Source organism: Vombatus ursinus, unplaced genomic scaffold (assembly GCF_900497805.2).
Source record: "Vombatus ursinus unplaced genomic scaffold, bare-nosed wombat genome assembly UNPS02014909.1, whole genome shotgun sequence".
Taxonomy (NCBI): Eukaryota; Metazoa; Chordata; class Mammalia; order Diprotodontia; family Vombatidae; genus Vombatus; species Vombatus ursinus.
This window is the reverse complement of record NW_020954687.1, coordinates 7,913,152-7,935,176: the sequence shown is the minus strand read 5'-3', so window position 1 is coordinate 7,935,176 and position 22,025 is coordinate 7,913,152. Positions and strand designations below refer to the sequence as shown.

Below are 22,025 nucleotides of genomic sequence, written 5' to 3'. Positions count from 1 at the left end.
TCAGACTCTTGAGTCTGATACCAGGTTCAAGTGACACTCAGAGTCAGGGTTTCTGAGAACACAGTAAACACAATTAATACTCCCCTCATTCCACTTTCCACTCTCCAGGCTTCTCTATGTCCCTAATAGCTGTCTTTTCACCTTGGACATGCCTCTGTCCTGCAGCCCTTTCTTCTGATTGGTGAGTCTCTGGTCAAAATCTCAGTTTTATGAAGCACCCAGGCTATGTTTACTCCCACTCCATTCTTCACTCTTAAAACTTGTTAAAAATTTTCATCAGTCCTTTTGCTCCCCTTTTCCCTACCCAATTTCCAGCTCCTTCCCCTTTGTTTGTGGCCCCTTCCCCGTTAGAATGCAGACTCCATGAGAGTAGGGACTGTTTTCTCTGTTTGTATTTGTATCCCCCATGCTAAGCACAGTGCTTGGCACATGGTAAGTACTTAATAAATGCTTTATCCATCTATCTGTCATTTAAATTAAATGAATCAAATTTCTCCACACAAGTTTTTATTATTATAATTATAATTATTATTATGATTACTTAAATACCAAAGACATAAAGGAGTTCTTTCAATAATTTGAAACATACTCCAAATTTCTTTTTTAAAAAAATGCACAGTGAAATAATTCTGCATTTGCTCTTTAAATTTCAATCTACTTCTTTCTAACGAATTATATGCAGACAGATGAAGAATTCTGAAGCACAAAAGCCAAATGAAGATAAGTTTAGTATACTGTCAGAAAGCTAGCCTAACATTTCCACTCTAAGGTTCCATATGTGGCCATCCAGAATTTTATTTTTCTGCTCAATCTTTGTTTTCTTGGCATATGTAAATGTGTCTTAACACAATTATAAAAAGAAAAGTCACGTATGTCATGTTTCCTTTCCTTTTTCTTTGTCCCCTGGCTTCTTTATGTGAGCAATAAGGCATGCTGCAGAGAGTTTTAGTGCAATTCCAAAATGAATATATTGTCATGGGAAAAGACAGACAAAAAAAGCTATGAAGATAAGTATTCTAACTGAAGCTATGATTCTGATAACAACAATCACACACAACATAGTTTGCTTCTGGGTTTGTAGGCAACAGACATTGCTGGGAAATTTTCTTTTTTGTGAGATAGTGGATTTAAAGAACATATCTTGGTACATTTAATGCCTTTTTAAGCAGCAATAATTTACTATGTGTAGTATGTTAGGTATTTTGACTTTCTGTTTCCTTCCATTACACTTTGTTTTTTTTTAGTTGCTTGTATTTGTCAGGACCAATATTGAAGCCTTGATAAATTTCATATTTGTTCTTGTATCTTAATCTTGCTCTTCAGAGTCACTCCATTAATGTTTTTTAAATATCCATTGGAAAAAATGGAATTGATAACTGGAACATAACTTTCAAAATAATCTAAGATTCACGGTGGGTTTTGTTAATAGAATAGAATAAATTATATTCTACCCTATTTATTTCATGCCAGCAGCATTTTTTTCTGTAGAAGTAGTATTGATGGAATCAAGGTACTCTGTAGAAAAATAGTGTTTTTTTTTTTTATTATGAAGTGTATCAAAGCTGTGTTTCTTCTCGAGTGTCAGGTCCAGTGGTATTACAGATGCTACTTTTTCGGCTGGGTGCACTGTTTGGAAGGTATGCCAAGGGATCTGGTCGAATTAAATACCTAGAAAAAGAATACGTATGAATATACTTAGGATCAGTTAGATGCAATAATATCAAAATTAATTTACATAGTCTCTCTTGAGTTTCATTTCAAACATGATATTACTTTAATTTCTAGACTGTCCAAACTATCCTACATCTATGGAACTGCAGCAGAAGCAAATGTAATGAAAGATTTACTATAGAAATGGGGGCCCAGCGAATGAAAAGGATAGTATTACCAGCTCTCCACAACTGACAAGATTCTGTCCATGAAGAATGAGAAATCAAGCAAGGGTATCTTTCATTCAGGTCTGATTTTATCACTTTTATCTTGACTGGCATAGATTCCAGAATTCAGGGTATTGAGGTATTTATAGTTTCTATCAAAGGTGCCTGGGCTCCAGAACTTGTCTGGCCACTAATTAACTTTGTGACCTTGGTAAATCTTTTTTTTTCTTTTTTGAATTTCAGTTTCTTAAGCTGTGAAATGACTAACTCAGGATAAGTGATCTCAAAACTCAAAATTTGATCATTCAATTAAGTGATCCACATAATTGCAGCAATCATTCTAATTAACACTTCACCTAATACATTCAGGTCATGGTTACTGTCCAGAAATTGAAAGGAACTATGGCCTTCTGTAGTATGAAATGATAATAAATCATATTTTTGCAGTGTATATTTATGTAGCAAAAAGTGCTTTGCATATATTTTATTATTTGACCTTCACAATATGCCTATGCTGTAAGCACTATTTTTATCTAAATAATTTACAAATGAGGAAATTCACATTCGGAGATGACCAGTATCTTGCCCATTAAGTGTTTGAATCTGGATTGGAACCCTGGTCTTTCTGACTCCAAAACCAGAGAGCTCTCTATTATGCCACACTGTTGCTCACAAAATGTATTCTACCAGGAGAGAAATAGGAAAATTTCCATCCACCAATACTTATTCGCAAATGCTAAAATTGGCAATAAACAAATATTCACTTTCCATTGTCAACTCTCAGTAATCATCAACAGAATTATTTTTGTGGATACTATGTGCAGTGGATAGTGGTAAGTGCCAACTCTAAAAAAGAATTACAAGAGTATGAGACACAAACAGGTACACTTATCCATTTGTTGTGGAATTGCAAACTTCTAGAATATTTTTGGAGAGCAGTCTGTTAATATGTAATAAAATTCACATACACACACACAAAGAATCATAGACTTTGGTCTCAAACTTCCATTACTACAAATAAAACTTGAAAAGAATTATCAATTATTTTAAGAGCTAGCTATTAAATGTTTTTTTTTCAGAGCAACATCATACATTTTCTTTAAAGTTTTGAACAACTTTAAATGTACAATAACAGAGTGGTAAAAGGAAATTGTAGTAAATTCACATAATGGAATACTATAATGACATAAAAAAACAAATATGAGGAAACCTGGAATAAGCTCTATGAAAGAATACAAAGTGACAAAAGCAGAAATAAAAGAATGGTGTACACATAATCCTGTCAATGATTGGTATAGGATGAAAGATGAATGAAAAGGAACAAACAATCCCAATATGTTTTTAGAATAACTGACTTAAATGAATAATTACTAAGCAAGCTTAGTTGATTTTATTGATGTTCAATAATTACCTTGAAATGAAACACAAAATGTTTGATTGTTGCTATTTTGTTGCTGTTGTAAATGTTGTTGTTGTTATTGTTGTTTTAAATGGCAGAAGACATTCTCTCTGCCCCAGGAGAAAAAAATGGATCAGGAGGGCCAGAATAAGCCAAATTTTGTTTGGGGACATAGAATCCACAAAAAAATGATATATTTATTTTAATATAGCATACATTATTACTTAAAGAAGCATGATAAAAATCACTTCATAGCTAAGATCATAAGTTCAAAGTCCAGGGGAGGGGGTGATCCCTGGGCAGTAGACAGTATGACTGTAGAAAGACCTCTGAATTAGAGTTAGAGTTAAGGACCTTAGTCTGCACAGAGGATAGAGTGCTGGGCCTGGAGTCAGAAAGACACATCTTTACAAATTCAAATCTAACCTCAGATACTCACTACCTCTGTGACCCTGGGCAAGTCACTTAACCCTGTTTGCCTCAGTTCCTCACCTTTAAAATGATCTGGAGAAGGAAATGCCAAACCACTCCATTATCTTTCCCAAGAAAACCCCAAATGGTATAACGAAGACTGAAACACAAGTGAAAAAAACTGAACAACATAACCTTGGTCTGATGGTGTCTCATGCAAAGTATCCTCATCTGTTAAAAAGCAAGATTATCTTTAAGGAGATTATCTCTAGTGTTCCTTCTAAGTAAGGGAAGGATGGGAATAAGCATTTATATAGCACCCATTATGTGACGGGTACTAGGCTAAACATTGTTTACAAATACCTCATTTGATCTTCAAAATATCCCTATAAAGTAGGTGCTTTTATTATCCCCATTTTAACATTGACAGTTGAAGAAACTGAGGCAGAGAAAGGTTAAGTAACTTTTCCACGTTCACACAGTTAGTGACTGAGGCTACTTGAACTTCTAGCCATTATGCCATGGGATGGGATAGTAAGTCAGTCAGTCAACAAGCATTTATTAAGGTCTTACTGTGCACCAGGCAATTACTATGGGTAGTTTGAGGAAAACTTCAGTGACAAGAATGTAAATGGAATGTTTGAGGAAAATTCTTTAAAAAATGAGTTTGACTAGAAGGTTCATGAGGAGTTTTAAGTTGAAAAAGGAAAAAAAAGGTCTCATTATGGATGTCTTTGTAAACAAACACCAGACAGAAACAGGAAGCATGGAGTCACTACAAATGTGCATTTTAGGGAAATTACAGTACAGATATAAAACTTTTTTTATGCTCTTAATCCTATAGAAATTGGCATTCTATTGTTTCATTTTAATTTTAGTAGAATAAAAAATGAACACAGAACTAATTTAAAAACATAACATATAAAGACAGTGGACTTTAAACTAAAAAAATTAATTTATAGTATATTTCTTGAAATGAAAAATCAATAGAAATTATGCTAACAACCATAGTGTTATAGGGTTTTATTAATTTTCAAAAGCATATATTAATTTCAGATCTCATTATTGAATTTTTTAAACTATGTACAGTGCTTCATGATTTTAATAATTTTGTCAATCAATGAGGAAAACAAATAGTGTACATTAAGGTTTATAATGCCATATGAATTTCTAATTTATTTTTCTTGGAATCCACTGCATGTTATGCCTTAACTGAAAATATGCTGTGAAAATGGATATGCAAAGAAAAAAATCAATTATCAACAAAATTGATAATAGTGAAAGTTTTTAGCAGCTAGACTGCACAGGGCATAGAGTACAGTTATATTTTGGGGGTTATGGGCATACCACCATGATTTGGAAAACTCACATAAAATTTTTTGGCCCTCCCTTAGTACCAGAGATGTCTGATTTTTTTTTCTTTTTCTTTTATGGGATGCTTACAGTAACAGTGTAAAATTTGGGTTGATATTATATATGTATTACATGCATTTATGATTTTTGTAACTTTTTCTGTGTCATCTGCCAGCCTTTGTGTGTTGTCTAAGGCTTCCACAAAACTCCCCCAAAATTCCCATTTAATTTCTTATTCTGACCCCCAATATATCAAAACCACAATGTGCAAAGTTATAATATGGAAGGGATAACTGTACTAGAAACTGTAGTTTACTCATCAGAATGTCTCTTTACTAATGAAATCAAGTCCATTCTTCCAGAAAGAAGATGGGATGGCAAGGAAAGATAAAGCAAAACATTATGGAAATTTTCAGCCTAGGTAACTGGGAAATTTTGATAGAAATAGGGAAGCCCTCAAATGGGTAAGAGTGAGATAAGGAAGAATTCCAGGAAGGGCAAGTTTCGAGAGATGTTTATCCACACAAGAAAGCTTTCAGTACTTGAGTATATCATATGTGTGTGTGTGTGTATGTGTAAATATACATTCTTTGTAGATTTCTGAGCTTTCTATAACATAATCTTATATTTATTATCTTTGTAACCATGATAAATTGTAATATCAGTGGCTCCACTGACAAACTTTGAATAAAAACACAATGGAATGTTATGACCAATTTTACTTAAACAAGCTCAAATCTTCCATAGTAACTATAATAGCTAATTCTTAATGATAGTAGTTAGCATTTTATATTTACTTCTTTCCTCCACTCCATTTTAAAATCTCTACACAACTGTAATCATCCTTTTGTCCTTGTTCCAGGTTAAAAGGTTGGGAAAACCTTTGCCAAGATTTACCTTTCCACTGGAGCCTTGTCCCCACCCCTCCTCTCTCTACTGAGTGCCTGTGCCATCATCATTTTTTGTTTCATCTTTAATCTTCCATCACATTTGATGGTTACTTCACCACTAACTACAGACATACTTATTTCTTATCCTTAAAAATAAAAACATCTCTTCAAGATAATTTATTCATGCTCAGTTCTAAATACCTAACAAGAGTAACCTAAACCGACTACTTCAATTTTCTCACTAACGATTCATCCTTCATTATATTGATGGACTTTTGATCTCATTGACCATTCATTAAATCGTGTCATTTCTTGACTAATAAAATCCAATACCTCCATTTTAACTCTAAGTTCAAATAGAAACTCCTATATTTAAAATTTCTAGACCTTTACAATTTGTCTCTAAACAACCTTTAAAATACATTTATACATTACTTAACTTCATATATTGTTTATTCTTGCTAAACTGTACTTGTTCCTTATCTGACAATTCTCCAACTCTGTGTATTAGCACAAGTGATTAAACATGACTGGAATGCATGAAATCCTCACATCTACATCTTAGAATATTTTTTTTCCCTTTTACATCTTAGCTCAAGCACCATCTCCTACAAGAAGCTCCCAATGCTACCTGGAAATCTTTTTTTTTTTAATTTTTTTTTCCCTCATTGACACCCTGTCACACAACCCACAGTAGCTGTTCCAAAGATTTTGGCTTGCTGGAGCTGTGGATATAGTGATGGATCTGGAGTAAAGAAGATCTGACTTCAAATCTGAACTTAGACATTTACTAGCTTTGTGACTCTAGTCAACTCATTTAAGTACCATTTGCTTCAGTTTTTATTTTTACCACAAAATAGGATAATACCTCCTCTCTCCTAGCATTTTTGTGAGAATTAAATAAGACAATATTTGTGAATTGCTTAACATAGACACAGGTCTCTTGATTCCAAATTTAGGATTCCTTCTCCCACGGTAAACTGAATCTCAAATAAATTGTGGCTCCTTGAATAAAAAGTGTACCTCATTTACTTCCTTTAGATTTCTCTAGTACCTATTACATAATTCTGGATCTATAGCAGACACAAAGTAATCCTTACTGAATTGAAAATAAACCGAATTGAAAATTGAAAATAAAAGGGTTTATATTTTCAAAACATTTGTAAATTCAAAGAAAAATAAGAAGCTATAAGAGCATTTAGAAGAGAAAGAAATAAGTGCTTTGTGAAAACTGAAGTCTGAAACTCTGTAACTTTCACAGATATATGCCATCAACTTACACGACATCATTAACTTCCAGTCTTGTGTCAGGAGAAGGATTGATCAGAATGTATGAAAGGGTGCCTTGACGATCATTCATTTCATCTGTAGGATGGATAAATACATACAAAGTTGTTAGATTATTTACAAGATGCAGGAATGATTGTTTTTGATAAATCAACCCTAGAAATCCCTACCTAAACCTTTTAGCTGTCAAAGGAGTTTAGCAGATATTTTAGGAGGGAAATATATTTTCAAATTATCATCACTGGAAATGTTTTTCATGGAATAATAAAGATAACTGTCAGCTCTCTCAGGAAAGGAACAAAGGATACCACTCCCTTACCCATATGTGAAATAGTAATACTCTACTATCATCTACTTGTCAAAAGTATTTGTTTGCATCAGATTTTAGAAAACACAAAAGGAAATTACTTAAGAACTGGAATTTTCCACATACATTTGTCTTTATAATATAGACATACAAGAAACACAATTCCTTTGCTTTTGCAAAGACTCTTGATTAAATTCATTTGATAATAAAATTTCAGGTACCAGAACTACTGAATCATGTAAGTCGATATCTAAGACAGAAGTCTGCATCTACCCCTTTTCACATTTGTCAAATCAATGAAAACATTTTTTATCTGTGATATCACATTTTAATTTTAATGACAAGGATCTTGCTCTGGACAGTCCATGAACCAGATTAATCTGTAGGACAATAGGCCTGCCACGTCCAGGATGGCATCTTTGAAGGCAAAACACTCTGGAAAAACACAAAAGCTTTCACTGAGGTCCTAATCTATACTTATAATGTTCTTTGGCATAATGAGCCAGATAATCACTTCAATGCCATATGTTTTTAGGAAGATGAAAGAAATATCAACCATCGAGCTTAGGATTCAGAAAAAGAAAAGTTATAATTTCTTATTCATTAGAGACACTATCAAGACACAATTTCAATATCTTTTTAAAGAGTTAAATAATATATTGACATAACCAAACCTGATTTGTATTTTGTCTCATTTAAATTTGAAGAATATATTATATAAATCCCACTAATAACTATTTAACAGAGAATAAAAGTTTTGTTCCTTAAAAAGTATCCTTTACTGAGTAACCTAAAATCATAGAAGTGACTCAACAAGAGCAACTTAAAGTTCTTGACTAAGATTATATGAGGGGAATATAATAGAGTCCTGAGAAGAATGTTTGTCTCTCTGAACTCTGAACCCTAGGATACCTGGCAATTCTCAAAACTTTATTATAATAAAAAAGTCTATTTCCTATTTTAAACACTTAATAGATTAAAATACTAACATAAAGCAAATAAAAATCAGGGCATACAAAAGGAGATAATGTAGGTTTTCTTGCAAAACTAGTACATTTATAGGCAAGGTTATATTTGATTTATGCACAGCTATTTAGGTAAGACTTCTATTGAGTAAAGCAATATCCATGAAGTATTGGTGGCTGGTTAGCACAACTAGCTTGAATGTGGTATTAAAATGAGTCTGAAGTCATGGGTTCAAGCAATATAAAAGCCATAGTCACATCCAAAAAGAGGGAGGTGCAAGCCAAAGTCCACAGATAGCCAGCTCTAAACCCTTTAAGGGAGATTCTGACCTTGTGAAAAATGTCTTTCTTAATCTTAATCTACAAAAGCATTTGTCTTTCATTATTAAATTCCAAATCATTGATTCATGGTAGACTGAGATAGAGACCTATACCTAGTGGCAGAATTCCAGAGTGGAGAGAAATCTTGGACTCTGAGGTACTTATTGAGATAGAAACATACTCGGAAGCAAATAGTAGCTATGTAGCTCTAACCTCAGGAGGAGGGTATGGCCTCAATTATAGCCTTCAGTCTAGTCTGAAACCAGCATTGGAAAAATCAGGGCAGGAATTTCAGAGCAAATAGGAACCTGAAGCTCTGTCATTCTCAACCTGCAGAGCTTTTCACCTGGCTAATAGTGACCAATTCTAGCAGTTGTCCACTAGAACTTCCAAACAGAGGTAAGCCCACAGGAGAATTGTGCAGACACAAACCCGGGCCAGGAACCTGCAAAATTCAAACTAGGATAACAGTGATTAGATTTTGTGCTGGACTAGAAAATTTTGAGAATACTCAAAGTTACAGTCTATAGCTGGAGATGTACTAAAATAATAGAATTATACAACATTCAATATCCCAAGAAAAACTCAAGAGAGCAAAAGTCCAGTACAGACATCTTCCCTAGAAGTGCAGAGAATGTGGTTCTAACACAAAGTCCAAAGTAAGGAAGAAGGCTGAGGGGAATGAGGAAATCTAAAATGGATCCTACTACAAAGAGTTATTATGCTAACAAGAATGCTCAAGACACAAACTCAGGGGCAGCTAGGTGGCACAGGGGATAGAGCACTGGCCCTTAAATCAGGAGGACCTGAGTTCAAATCCAGCCTCAGACAAAACACTTAACACTTACTAGCTGTGTAGCTCTGGGCAAGTCACTTAACCCCAATTGCCAAAAAAAAAAAAAGACAAACCCAAAAGAAGAGAATGACTCCAAAATATCAATAATCAATGACTAAAAAAAACAGTTTAGGCATAAGTCAAACTATTCAGACCACCATAGGATTACTTTATAGAGTTAAAAAAAATAACAGTCATCTAGAGAAACAAAAGGTCAAGAATCTCAAAAGCATTAATGAAAAAAAAGTGGGAAGAAATTGGACGTAGCAGTATCAGATCTCAAACCATACCACAAAAGCAGTAATCATTAAAATAATTAGGCTAGTTAAGAAATAGAGAGGGTAACTAGTGGAACAGATTAGATTTATAATCTACAGAAGCAAATAAGAACTATGGTTATCAAGTTTTTGATAAACTCAAAGATCCCAGGTATTAAGGCAAGGACTCAATATTTGACAAATAATTTTGGGAAAACTTAAAAGCAGACTGAGAGAAACTTGGTATAGACCAGTATCATACATCATTTACCAACTTATGCCCCAAATGATTTAATGACTTATACAAAAATGGTGATATCATAAAATAGAGAAGCAAGGAAGAAACTGTCAGACCTATGGATAGAGGAAGAATTCATGACCACTCAAGAGACAGATGATCAGAGAAGGTAAAATAGACCATTTTAATTTTATAAAATTTTTAAAAATACACAAAGAAAAATTAAAATTAATTTAAAAAAATTTACACAAATAAAAACAATTCAGCTAAAATTAGAAAATAAAAGGGCATATCAGGGTGGAATCTTTGCAACAAGTTTCTCTGAAATGTCTTATTTCTGAGATATACAATGAAGTGACTCAAATTTATACGAATAAGACTCATTATCTAATTGATAAATACTCAAAGGATATCAATAGGCAGTTTTCAGAGGAGGAAATCCAAGCTACCAATAGCTATAATTTTAAAAATTCTTTAAATTACCAGTGATCAAATAAATGTAAATTAAAACAACTCTGAAGTTCCACCTTACACCTAATTATCAAAGTGAATTTAAAAAAAAAAAGATTAAGAACACATACTGGAACGGCTGTGAGGAAACAAGTATATTAATGGAATCTTGATGGACTTGTGAACCAGTTCAGCTGTGGTGGAAGATCATTTGGAATTATGTTCGAAAAGCTATTAAACTGCACACACTCAGTGACTCAGAAATACCATTACTAGGTTTACACACCAAAGAGATCAAAGAAAGAAGAAAAAGATCCATATGTATAAAATATTTGTGGCAGAGTTTTGTTGGCTTAGTTTTTGTTTTAATTTTTTTATGGTGACAAAGGATTGGAAACTGGGGTTGTACCTATGGTGAGTGAGTGAGTGAATCAATGGATGTACATCAGCTTTAGATGCTTTCTGCTCCTATAGATAATTTGTTTATTTTGCAGAGAAGAAAGTGAAATGTGATCTGGGGGAAATCCTTGATACTTGAATAACTTTATTTTTGGTTTGATAATGTAGTCAGTCTTCCTCTCAGGGTTGTGATGGGAAAAAAATGTCAAATTTTGTCATAGCTTTATCTCTACATTAGTAATATGCTATATAAGAATCACCTAATTAGCATGCTCATTATGAAACAATACTTTGTTAAGCCCTTGGGTCATCCAAAATTTGATTATTTGAATCAGGAAATAAAAGTTTCTTTAGGATACTATGACTACAGTCTTTGCCAGATGTAGCCATTGTCACTTATCCTCAAGTCACCTGAAAAAGATTCTTTTTAATTCTGTGCCTTTGACCTTTTATCTCAAGCTGAGAGTTCTTCCCTAACAGTGTTTGATGCCAGAATCTGTCAGCACCTGTCAGCACCTGTAGCAGAAATTACATTCTAAAGACGAGATTGAATGTTTATACTGTTTAAAATGTCAATCATTTTATCATCAAAGCATTTGGCTTTCCTTCTTCGTTAGGATGAGTATTCCCAGCTAGTTTGAGATGCATTCTGAAAATATCTTTAGGGGGAAAAAATCATCCTGAAGAGTCAGTAATTGGAAGATATCATGTCCAAAGCACTCTTCATTATCATAGGCCAACATTTAACAGGCTTTTTCTACATGTTTATAATCTGCCATCATTTCACCTAGAAAAAAGATTGTATCTCTTTGGACAGTCACCTGTACCATATAAAATATGTGTGAGATGGGGAGGAGGAGTATGGAGGTTTGGAGTGATGGAAGGGAATGGTCATTGTAAAGCAAAACTGGGGGAAATAATCAACAAAATTAAATAAGACACATTTAGATTTTCTAGTTTATCTCTCTAGCTATTGAGAGACAACATAGCAGAGAAGAAAAATTACCAAACTTAAATTCAAAAGAGTCCTGGATGTGTCACTTAGTAGCTGGCTATATAACTTGGGCATATCACTTAACTTCTCTGTAACAGTTTAACTTAATTACCTTAATTTTTAAAAAAAAATAAAATACTACCCAACTCCCGGGGTATGAATATATAAAATCATTCTAAATCATGAAGTATCACACAAATGTTGAGAATTATTCACCTACATATTAACTAATATTTCAGTAAGGAGTCATGTATCATCCTTTACCTTTTTAAGGAATGAGAGTCTACATTGCCTTTCTAAATATTACCACTTAATGTACAGAGGCAGATGGTCCTAGGTACAAATGTACTTGTGAAAAGTAGAATGTTTTATCACAATGTTTATTACTTTCAAAGAGGGTCAAATACCATATTGACAAATTGGCATAGTTAATGAAAACACTACCAAAATGATGGTGTTAGTACATTGGTTCTCTTTCATTCTATTTTTGTTTTCCTTAATCTAGAAATTCACATTACAATGGATGTCTTCAACAATTTAAATTCTGTTTAGTTAAATATGAAGTTTCTGTTGCTCTAATTTCCCAGTGCTTCATGAGGTAGTCTTTCACTTATCCATTTGGAACTCTTTCCATTTCATTTGAAAATATAAGAATAAATTGGTTTAAAAATGAACTAAAATGAAATATCATATAGTGTTTTAAATGCCTCAACCCTATAATAATTCAGCAAATAATAGGACAGACAGATAGATAGACAGATAATTTTAATTGGATTCAAGTACAAATAAGCCTCGAATAAGATCCTATATTGCTAATATTTTATATTAAATATGCAATGTGCTTTTTAACAGATGAATGAGATAATTGTTCTTTCTGGTAGAATAAAAAAGACTAGAGATGAGACTCATCCCCTATAGGCTCATTGAAAGCATCCTCAGTTAACCTCTAGTAGCAGACTGGACAATAGGAATGATATCCTTCTTCACATTCTTACGTAATTTTGATACCCTTTTCATAGGTTCCTGCATGTTGAAAGCCATTTTTCCCATGTAGTTTGGTTCTGAAAGACAATATTAAGGCAAATATGACATAAGTGCTAATTGCTTTAAACATGTTGTCATTTAGCTTTTAATTTCAAAATGCCAGTAATTGTCAGCATATGGAGAGTTCTTGATATTTTTTTTGCCTTGCCCAGGGGATAATAATATATTTATAATTATCACATCCATCAATTGGTTCAATGGGACCTACAAATTCAAACTTGAAGCATTCAGTCTCTGGTTGTGCTTGGCATATGTTAAGAATTTTATATTCCAAATGATATTTTGATATCTTTAGAGAAAGCTATGATATGAAGAAGATGTTTAATTTACTTTTTCATGGAGTCAAATATCTTGATGCTATCCATGAACACCAAGGGATTAATAACATGGTTTGGTAATAATAAATGTCATAGCACTTTGGGCAGCTTGCGTAGCAACTTCCAAATCAATAATAAAAAAATTTGGCATGCTTTTTTGATCCTCAGGTGACATTGTTTTCTCCTGAAAATATACACATAGGTGCATGTAATTTATGTGTATATATAAACATATATAATATATTAACAGTGAATGCTTTTCATAAAGTACACAAATATGTAATTGGCCTGTATTTGGAGGGGTCACTGTTGTTCTTATCTTTCAGTAATAGGCAAAGTTTGTGTTGCATTTTTTGAGGAAAAATTAAATCAGACTCATGTCCAAGCTGAAATTGTTTTCCCTCATAAATCATGACTTACTGTCAAGCATTTAAGATAATAGTTATGCATCTTATTTGTCTGTCATTTTCTAGCATCACAGAGAAGGCAGATTTTCAATCACCTCTTTGAACATGGCTATACTGTCATTCTTTATATAAGCCCTGTGCAAACTTTCTGTTTTACATTTGGTTCAACATGTTTTTCTTGTTTTGGATGTCTTAAGACAATACTGGTGACCACACATTTCCATACTCTCCTGTTTTTTTTTTTTTCTCACCTCATTTTCTTTATTTCTCTTCAAATTTATAATTGGTGGTGAATGATTATTTGTTCTTTGGGTTGCTTTGTCTCAAACTTGTTTTGTCCTTGTTTTGTCTTAAACTTCTGAATTTTGCTTTCAATTGCTAACAGAATTAAGAGTTTCTGATATGCTTTTGTTTTCTACAATCCTTTTTGTATGTTTTATTTTTCTTTCCTTTTATTGTGCAATATAACATACAAGTTTATGTACCAACTAGATATTGATTTAATTCCCCAATGTTATTTCCGCAGACCTTTAACAGCTCTCTCAAATCACTTCTGCCAGAGTGGTTTTTGACATTTGTTCTTAAGGTTATTCCTTGATAGCTCCAGCTTTGTATTTGTCATTCTTACTGCGGCAAAGGCTACTGCATTTACTGCAAAGTACAGGTCCTGCAATCTTTTTACACCTTCTGTCAAATACTGTCAGAAAATGTATTTATTCATGATGTTTCTTGCATAAAATAACTTTTTTTAGAATTAGTGGGTTTTGTTATAATGTATCTGCTAGTTAGCTTTATTTTATCAAACTCAAAAAAAGGCCTTTTGGAATTCCATTATAAGTATGCCCGTACTATTTTCAATATCATTTATGCTACTGCTGCTTTTTTGTCATCTATTTTGTTATTAAATGCAATTTTGGAATTTGCATTTAAGTTTTATCCAATCTGCAGAACTTTCAGATTGTTCCTTTGAAAATTTAAGTGACTCCTCAATTTCATTTCTTATTTGCTCTAATCTAAGGATTGAGGATGCAATTATTTTCTATGATTGTCCTGCACTGGTCAGCATTTCCAAAACACTGTAGCTTTGGAGTTGAGTCCTATTAACAAAGGCAGTATGAAACCCTAGCTTTTATCTGGAGAGATTTGGTTCTAATATTGTGACACTATATGACTAGTGTCTGTCATATAGTATCATATAGTGCCAGTTATATGACTGGCAGGGGCAGGAAAGATCTCTTGCAGAAAATTAGACTTGACCTAAGTCATGAAGGAAGACAGGGAAGCTAGGTGGTGAAGACAAAGAGGAAAAACATTCCAGGCATGGGAGATAGCTAGTGAAAAGGATTGAGTCAGCACTTGGAGTGTTGTGTGAAAGTAATAGCAACAGCAGTGCTGCTATATTTTAGAGCATGGGGAGGGAAGCAAAATTAAAAAAAAAAACCTGGAAAGATAAAAGGAGGGTCAGTGCTATTATCTCTCTCAAACTATTGTGATTCAGAGATGTTGAATATCTTGCATATGATCACATAGGTTAGTATTAAGAACAGGATTTAAACTCAGGTTTTCTGGACTCCAAATTTAGTACTGTATTTAAAAAATAAGCAAATGATCTAAAGTTTTATTTTCCTGTGTGAGGGAGCCAAGAAAGGTGTGAGAGGTTTGGGTGAAGAGATGGAAAATGAGAAGGTGATGCCCAAAAAAATTCATATATTATATTTTTGCCTATATCCAGACTTGTTTGCTACAACCCCATTGAGAATTTTTGGTCAAACTAGTACCATTTCTTTCCTCCTAATGTTGTAATTGGCAAAAACTCATAAGTATTGTTTGATTCCCCATGTAAGAAGGCAAAACCAACTTGTTTCACCGCAAGTAAGTCATAATTGTTACATAAAACATTCTACCAACTTTTTGGCAGAAACAAGCAAAAATAGTAATATATTAATAGGTTTGTCAAACAACACAGATGTATACTAAGTTAAAGTCTCAGGAAATAAGGATCAAGCTAGTATTAACAAAGAATGCAAATTATGGCAAGAGAACAGAATTTCAGTGAATATCATTAATAAGCTCATTATTTAACGTTCTATTTATTTATTTTGGGGGGTAGGATAAAATTTTGTTGTTATTCTTCCAAAATATTTGCTGAACGTGAGCCTATGTACAAATGCCACACATCTATTGATTTCAACCATGGTGTCTCTTGCTTACAAGTGGCAGTTTGTCACTTCCAAATAATAGCATAGCAAAGGAAACTGTCTATTTTAACAGGCAGAAAAAAACTAGTTACTGATTCAGGAGTCATTTCAGCATCAGATGCCTATGTGCACTGAGAACATCAAGCAATTAGAGCCAAGGTCAAAAACTGATGTCAGATTAGGAGAAAGAATAGAAGTTTCAATTATGTGCAATAAGAACAGTTAAAAAGCAATCCATTGAAAATACTACTTTAATTTTAAAATAACTGTTTCAAATTGTCAATCCTGAAAAATGGTAAGATTGACTGGGCTTCACCAAAAGGCACATGGAATAAATGTGTACTAAAAAGAAACACAATTTTATGCTCTCTGACACTAAAACCAAACTTCCAAAAAAAGAATTACTTTTTTGTACTAGTATATTAAATTACTATTAATAGTAAAGAGCTAGCATTTTATAAAGCCTTAATTGTTGCAGAGTGTTTTACATTTGTTACCTCATTTGACCCTTCCAACATCCATGGGAGATGCCAATTTTACAGATAAGGAAATTTAGATTGAGAGAGGTAAGTGACTTGTCCATGATCATACAGCAAGCGTCTGAAGCATAATTTCAATCTGGGTCTCCTGATTCCAAGTCCAACACTCCATTCCCTGCACTACCTATCTGCTAATAATTAAATGCAACAATTTCAGGAGGATTAATATTTCAAGAGATCCAAAGGGCTATAGAGAGACATAAAGTGGGTCTAAGTAGGCTGAAAAATCTGATCCAAGATTAATAAAACATAACTTACAAGTTATCTTCATGGAGATGTAGAATTGTAGAAAAGGCAGGCAGCTTCTATGGCTGTATCCCAAAGAGATCATAAAAATGGGAAAAGGGCCCACATGTACAAAAATATTTATAGCAGCTCTTTTTGTGGTGGCAAAAATTGGAAATTGAAAGGATGCCCATCAATTGGGGAATGGCTGAACAAGTTGTGGTATACGAATGTAATGGAATACTATTGGGCTATAAGAAATGATGAGCAGGCCGACTTCAGAAAAACCTGGAAAGACTTGTATGGACTGATGCTGAGTGAAGTGAGCAGAACTAGGAGAAGGTTGTACACAGTAACAGCCACGCTGTGTAATGACTAACATTGACAGACTTAGCCCTTCTCTGCAATGCAAGGATCTAAGACATCACCAAAGGTCTCATGATAGAAAATGCTATCCACATCCAAAGAAAAGACTATGGAGTATGAATGCGATTGAAGCATACTATTTGCTATTTTTTTCTTCTGTTCTGTTTTGTTTCCTCTTTCTGGTGGTTCCTCCTATTGGTTCTAATTTTTCCTTATAACATGACTAATGTGAAAATATGTTTAATAGGGATGTATATGTATAGTCTATATCATATTGCACACCATGTAGGGGAGGGAGGGGGAAAGTGAGGGGGAGAAAAATTTTCAAGGAAGTGATTGTTGATAAATCAAAATAATTAATAAAAAAAGAAAAGGCAGGCAGTCAAATAATTTGGAAAGAATAAGAGATACCAGACAGATGTCCTGAAGGCAACAGAGGCAGTCATAAAATTAAAAAGAGAGAGTGAGAGAATGCTCCAGCATATTGGGTTCTTCTATGAAAAATTTATGAAAAAAATATGAAGAAGAATTGGCTAAGATGAAAAAGTAGGGATAGGTTATAATCTGTATTACTGCAAGGCATATCCCATTTACGACATCAGAAATTCATCAGAGTTTCTAAGTATTCATACACATACATACATAAGTGATGAAACCCAAATCAGTGCAAAAAATAAACGTTTCATTATCATGATTCCTCTGACATGCCCTGTACTGAACCTTCTAAGGTAAAATAATTATATCAATTAAATATTTGTCATTTGGATTATTCTCAAATTCCTTCTATTTGGGAGTGTTGGAGCAGAGGGACAAATGATAAGTTATCCTTGAATTTTCTCAGGAAAATTGTAACAAGGGTGAGCTAAAACTGAGACCACAATATTTGTTTACCCTGATTTGTCATTTTCCTTATCTTACTCTAGCTCCAAAAGTATTGGTACTAGATCTCTGAAACACAGACGATCATTTAGAAGAATTCTGGCAAACTACCCTGAGCAAATTTCATATTGCCATTCTAGTCAATTTAGGGTTTACAGAAACGCTTTGTAACCCAATGCTTCAAACTCAGTGGTTTGGATTTGTGTAGTGAATGTTTATACACATAAAGGAGCAGAGCTATATTTAAGTTGGCAAAACTTTTCCAACAATCTATATCTTTTGAACTATAAGACAAAAAAATAAAACAAACAAAAAAAGATTCGTTCTATCTGAAGCCTTCTTAAATTACTTGATTTATGTACATCTCCTTGAACAGCTCCCAATTAGGGGGTAAAAAAGTCAAGTACTATTTTTAAAGGTCGTACCATAACCCACTGTAGTGAGACCCAGGTGCTTCATTCTGTTTTTCACTAGTTCAGCAAGTTCCTGTCGTTCTGATCTCCTATACAGGTTCAGTCGCTGTTGGCTTATTTTTTCAGCTGTTTTACCAGAGTGCTTCGGCACTTTTCTACTGAGCCGACGTGCCCACTGCATACTCTTTCGCCTCAGCAACGGGTGATCGGATTGGTCACTAGATGTTGAATTGCGGTGGTTGTTGCGGTGGTGACTTTGTTCTTTGGTGTCTTTGGTGTCTTCCCAGTCTTCTACACTGATTGATATTTGTGACTATAAAAGGAAATTAATGTTAACAATTAAAGCTTTTGAAATACAGATTTTTAGAAAATATAATCATAGCCTTTATTTAAGATAATACTGAGCACTTGTATCCTGGCAAAATTACACAGCAAATAATGAGAACATCTACTCAAAGAGCAAAAAACCCATTAGTTAATACTTCTTACTATTCTGTTACTAAAAATGTTTTTGGAAGCAAAGCTTTTAAACTTTCTGTTGTAGGAACCAAATGAAATATCTTTGCACATTGAAAGAGAAGTTTTGGTTTTCTTTAAAGGTCTTAATTGCTGAACTATATTGTTGTCTCATGATGATAAAATTGCATGGATAAATTATAGAATGAGCATTTGAAACAAAGAAATATGAGGCATTTCATTTATGAATTAAAATTATTTCCTAGTAGTGGATTTAATTAAGGATACTATTAATATATTTCACTGATTTTTTAAATGAATAAAATGAATTATTAGTGGGATGGAAATTTTGGTTAAAAACAAAAACAGATATTACTTTTTGTATATTTAAAACACAGAATGTATATTTTAACACATAGAATATGTATATTTTTACAAATTGCCCCTCCCAAGGGTCATCTTTCACACACACATTCACTATTTATTAAGCAATGTGGGTTTTGTTTATTTGTTACTATAGTATCTTCTCTTCCTTATATATTAGAGAAAAGTATTGAGGCTTTAAAAAAAAATTGATTTCCAGTGTGTCATGAAAACATATGATGAGATTTCATGAAATGAATACATGTCCAACTTTAAAAATTAAAAAGTTAAAGCTCAAAGAGGGGAGAATAATTAGAATATCAGTTAATTTGGTGGGTATAAACTTTTATTACTAAATTTAATTATTTCTTTAAGAGTCTATCACCTGACTACAAGCTTTCATTCACAAATGCCATATTTCATATTAGGAGAATAAAATCAACAAAAGTTTTAATGAGTTAATACTCTGATCAAAGCACTGTGAGGAGATCATGGTTAAAGGGGTGTCCAGAAGGAACATAAACAATGAAAGGATCTGGTGTCATAAGCATACAAGTATGTGACTCTGTAGCCCTAAAGTCCTACAAGAACACAAAGAAACAATGGCTTAGGTATATGATGGGATGAGCACCCTGAGATGGGCACCCTCATCAAGAGCCCAGATCTACTAGATATCTGCTCTTATATATTATTCTTGTTTCTAGGCACATTTATAAGGAGTAAGTAAAAGGAGGATCTTAGAGATTGTTAATCCACTGGCAGTCTGGACTACGATCCTCCTCCTACCCCCTATAATTGGTAGGAAATCAAGTAATTTAAGAAGGCTTCAAACAGGAAAGATAAATTTTTCTATGTTAAGAGTTTGGATCAATTCCTAACCCTTAATGTAACTTACCAAGTTAGTTATTGTGTACATAGTACCCCATAGGAATTTTACTTAGGTGTGTCAATCAGTACTCAAACATGGAATCACTTCTATCAGCTATGGCCTAGCAATAAGCCAATCCTGATAGGCACACATGCAGGTGTGCACACTCACACACACACACACACACACACTAAATTAGCTTCCATATAGAATAAAACTTGGAATTATAGCTAATTTGCTTATGGTTTTTTCCCTATTATAGGTATTACAGGATATTATTACATAGTAGTATATATTAATATGCATATTACTTGATATAAATTTAACTATGATCAGGAAACTTCTTTGTTTTACTTGGACGTGTGATTTCATCAGTGTTGGGAACTACCTCCAAAAGTAACCCACCACTACTTTTCTATGTTTCAAAACACTTTAATGTAATCCCTTATTTTCTCCTATATTCTAGTTTCTTATGAAGAGGTGTCTGTTCTCCCCAAGGTCAAAACCTCAGTCCCTCCCTTCCTATTATCTCCAGCAGACTGTCTCCATAGTCATCCTCAGACCCTTACTAATGTCCAGTCTTTTACTATCTACTGCTTCCTCCCCACTATAGTATAAGTATGCCTGTCTCCCCTTTTCTGAAAAACAAAACACAAGCAAACCCACAGTAGACCCTGACATCCCAACAATCTATCATTCTATATGTCAGCTCCCTTTCATAACCATTGCCTCCAAGTCCTCTGCTCTCACTCACTTCTCAAACTTGTGAAATTGGGCTTCTGACTTTATGATTCCACTAAAATTATTCTCTCCAAAGTTATTAATGATCTCTTAGTTTCCAAATCTGATAGTCATTTCTAAGGCTTATCCTTCTTAACTTCTTTTTTTTACTTTTTAAAAATTTTTTTATTTTTGCTTTTTGGTGAGGCGATCGGGGTTAAGTGACTTGCCCAAGGTCACACAGCTAGTGTTATGTGTCTGAGGCTGGATTTGAATTCAGGTCCTTCTGACTCCAAGGCCAGAGCTCTATTCACTACACCACCTAGCTGCCCCTTTCTTAACTTCTTAATCTCTCTACAACATCCAATCCTTGACAACAGTTGTCTTCTCACATCGTAAAGTTCATGCCACTCCTGTGGCCACTACCTCAGATTGACTGGTCCCTCCCAAAAGCTTCGTTTTAAGGAAAGAACCCAGGCCATTCATGCCTTGATTCTTCTCCAGGCTCTACTCCAGACTTTCCTTCATACTTCCACAGGGGTGTCCCCCCACCCCAACTTTTTAACTTCCTTTATATGTTTACTGTCTCCATTAACATGTGAGTCCTTTGAGAGTCAGAATTGTCTTTATTTTTTTCTTTTAGCATTTTTATCCCCAGCACATAGCACAGTGCCTGATATATAATAGGTATTCAACAATTTTTTTTTGACTTGACAAACAACTTTTCCTTTTAGAGACTCTTTTCTCACTGAGTTTTCATGACATTGCTCTCTCTTGTTTTTCCTCCTACATGTCCAACTACTACTTTCTTTCAGTCTTCTTTGCTGGTTTGCTTTTAATATCGTGACCACTTACTGTGGTTATGCCTCAAGGCTCTAAAGCCCTATTCTATTATCTCTACAATTTATTTCTCAGTACTTGATAAATTCTTACTGAGATATGATCAGGGCCTGAATTTGGGTGGAGATCCTGTAAGGAGAGAAAAGAGTGTGGATATGAGAAATGTTGTGTAGGAAAAAGCAATAAGACAAGATTTTCTTTGACAGATCTATATGCATAGAAATGCCAATAGATTCTACCTACAAGAACCTCCAATATCATAACCACAACACTTATACTTTTTTAGATTTTAACCTGGATCTTTTGAAATTTAGTCTGCTTCAGCCATCCTCAGGATGAGTTGCCTAGACTCTGAGAGTATAAAGTTAATAGAAAAAGTACAAGTTTATCTGTGGTTCAACTTGTGA

General features: G+C 33.7%; 1 protein-coding gene across 1 annotated transcript in view; it reads right to left on the bottom strand.

The window, feature by feature from the left end:
• Nucleotides 1-622: 622 nt before the first annotated feature.
• LOC114029068 (potassium channel subfamily T member 2) overlaps nt 623-22,025 on the bottom strand; it is a 207,213-nt gene continuing 185,810 nt past the window's right edge. The window contains exons 19-21 of the mRNA XM_027843419.1: nt 18,384-18,684; nt 7,211-7,295; nt 623-1,668 (exon numbers count right to left, since the gene is read on the bottom strand). Of these exons, the coding sequence (XP_027699220.1) occupies nt 1,557-1,668; nt 7,211-7,295; nt 18,384-18,684 (498 nt within the window). The 3' untranslated portion in view covers nt 623-1,556. The remainder of the gene's footprint in view (nt 1,669-7,210; nt 7,296-18,383; nt 18,685-22,025) is intronic.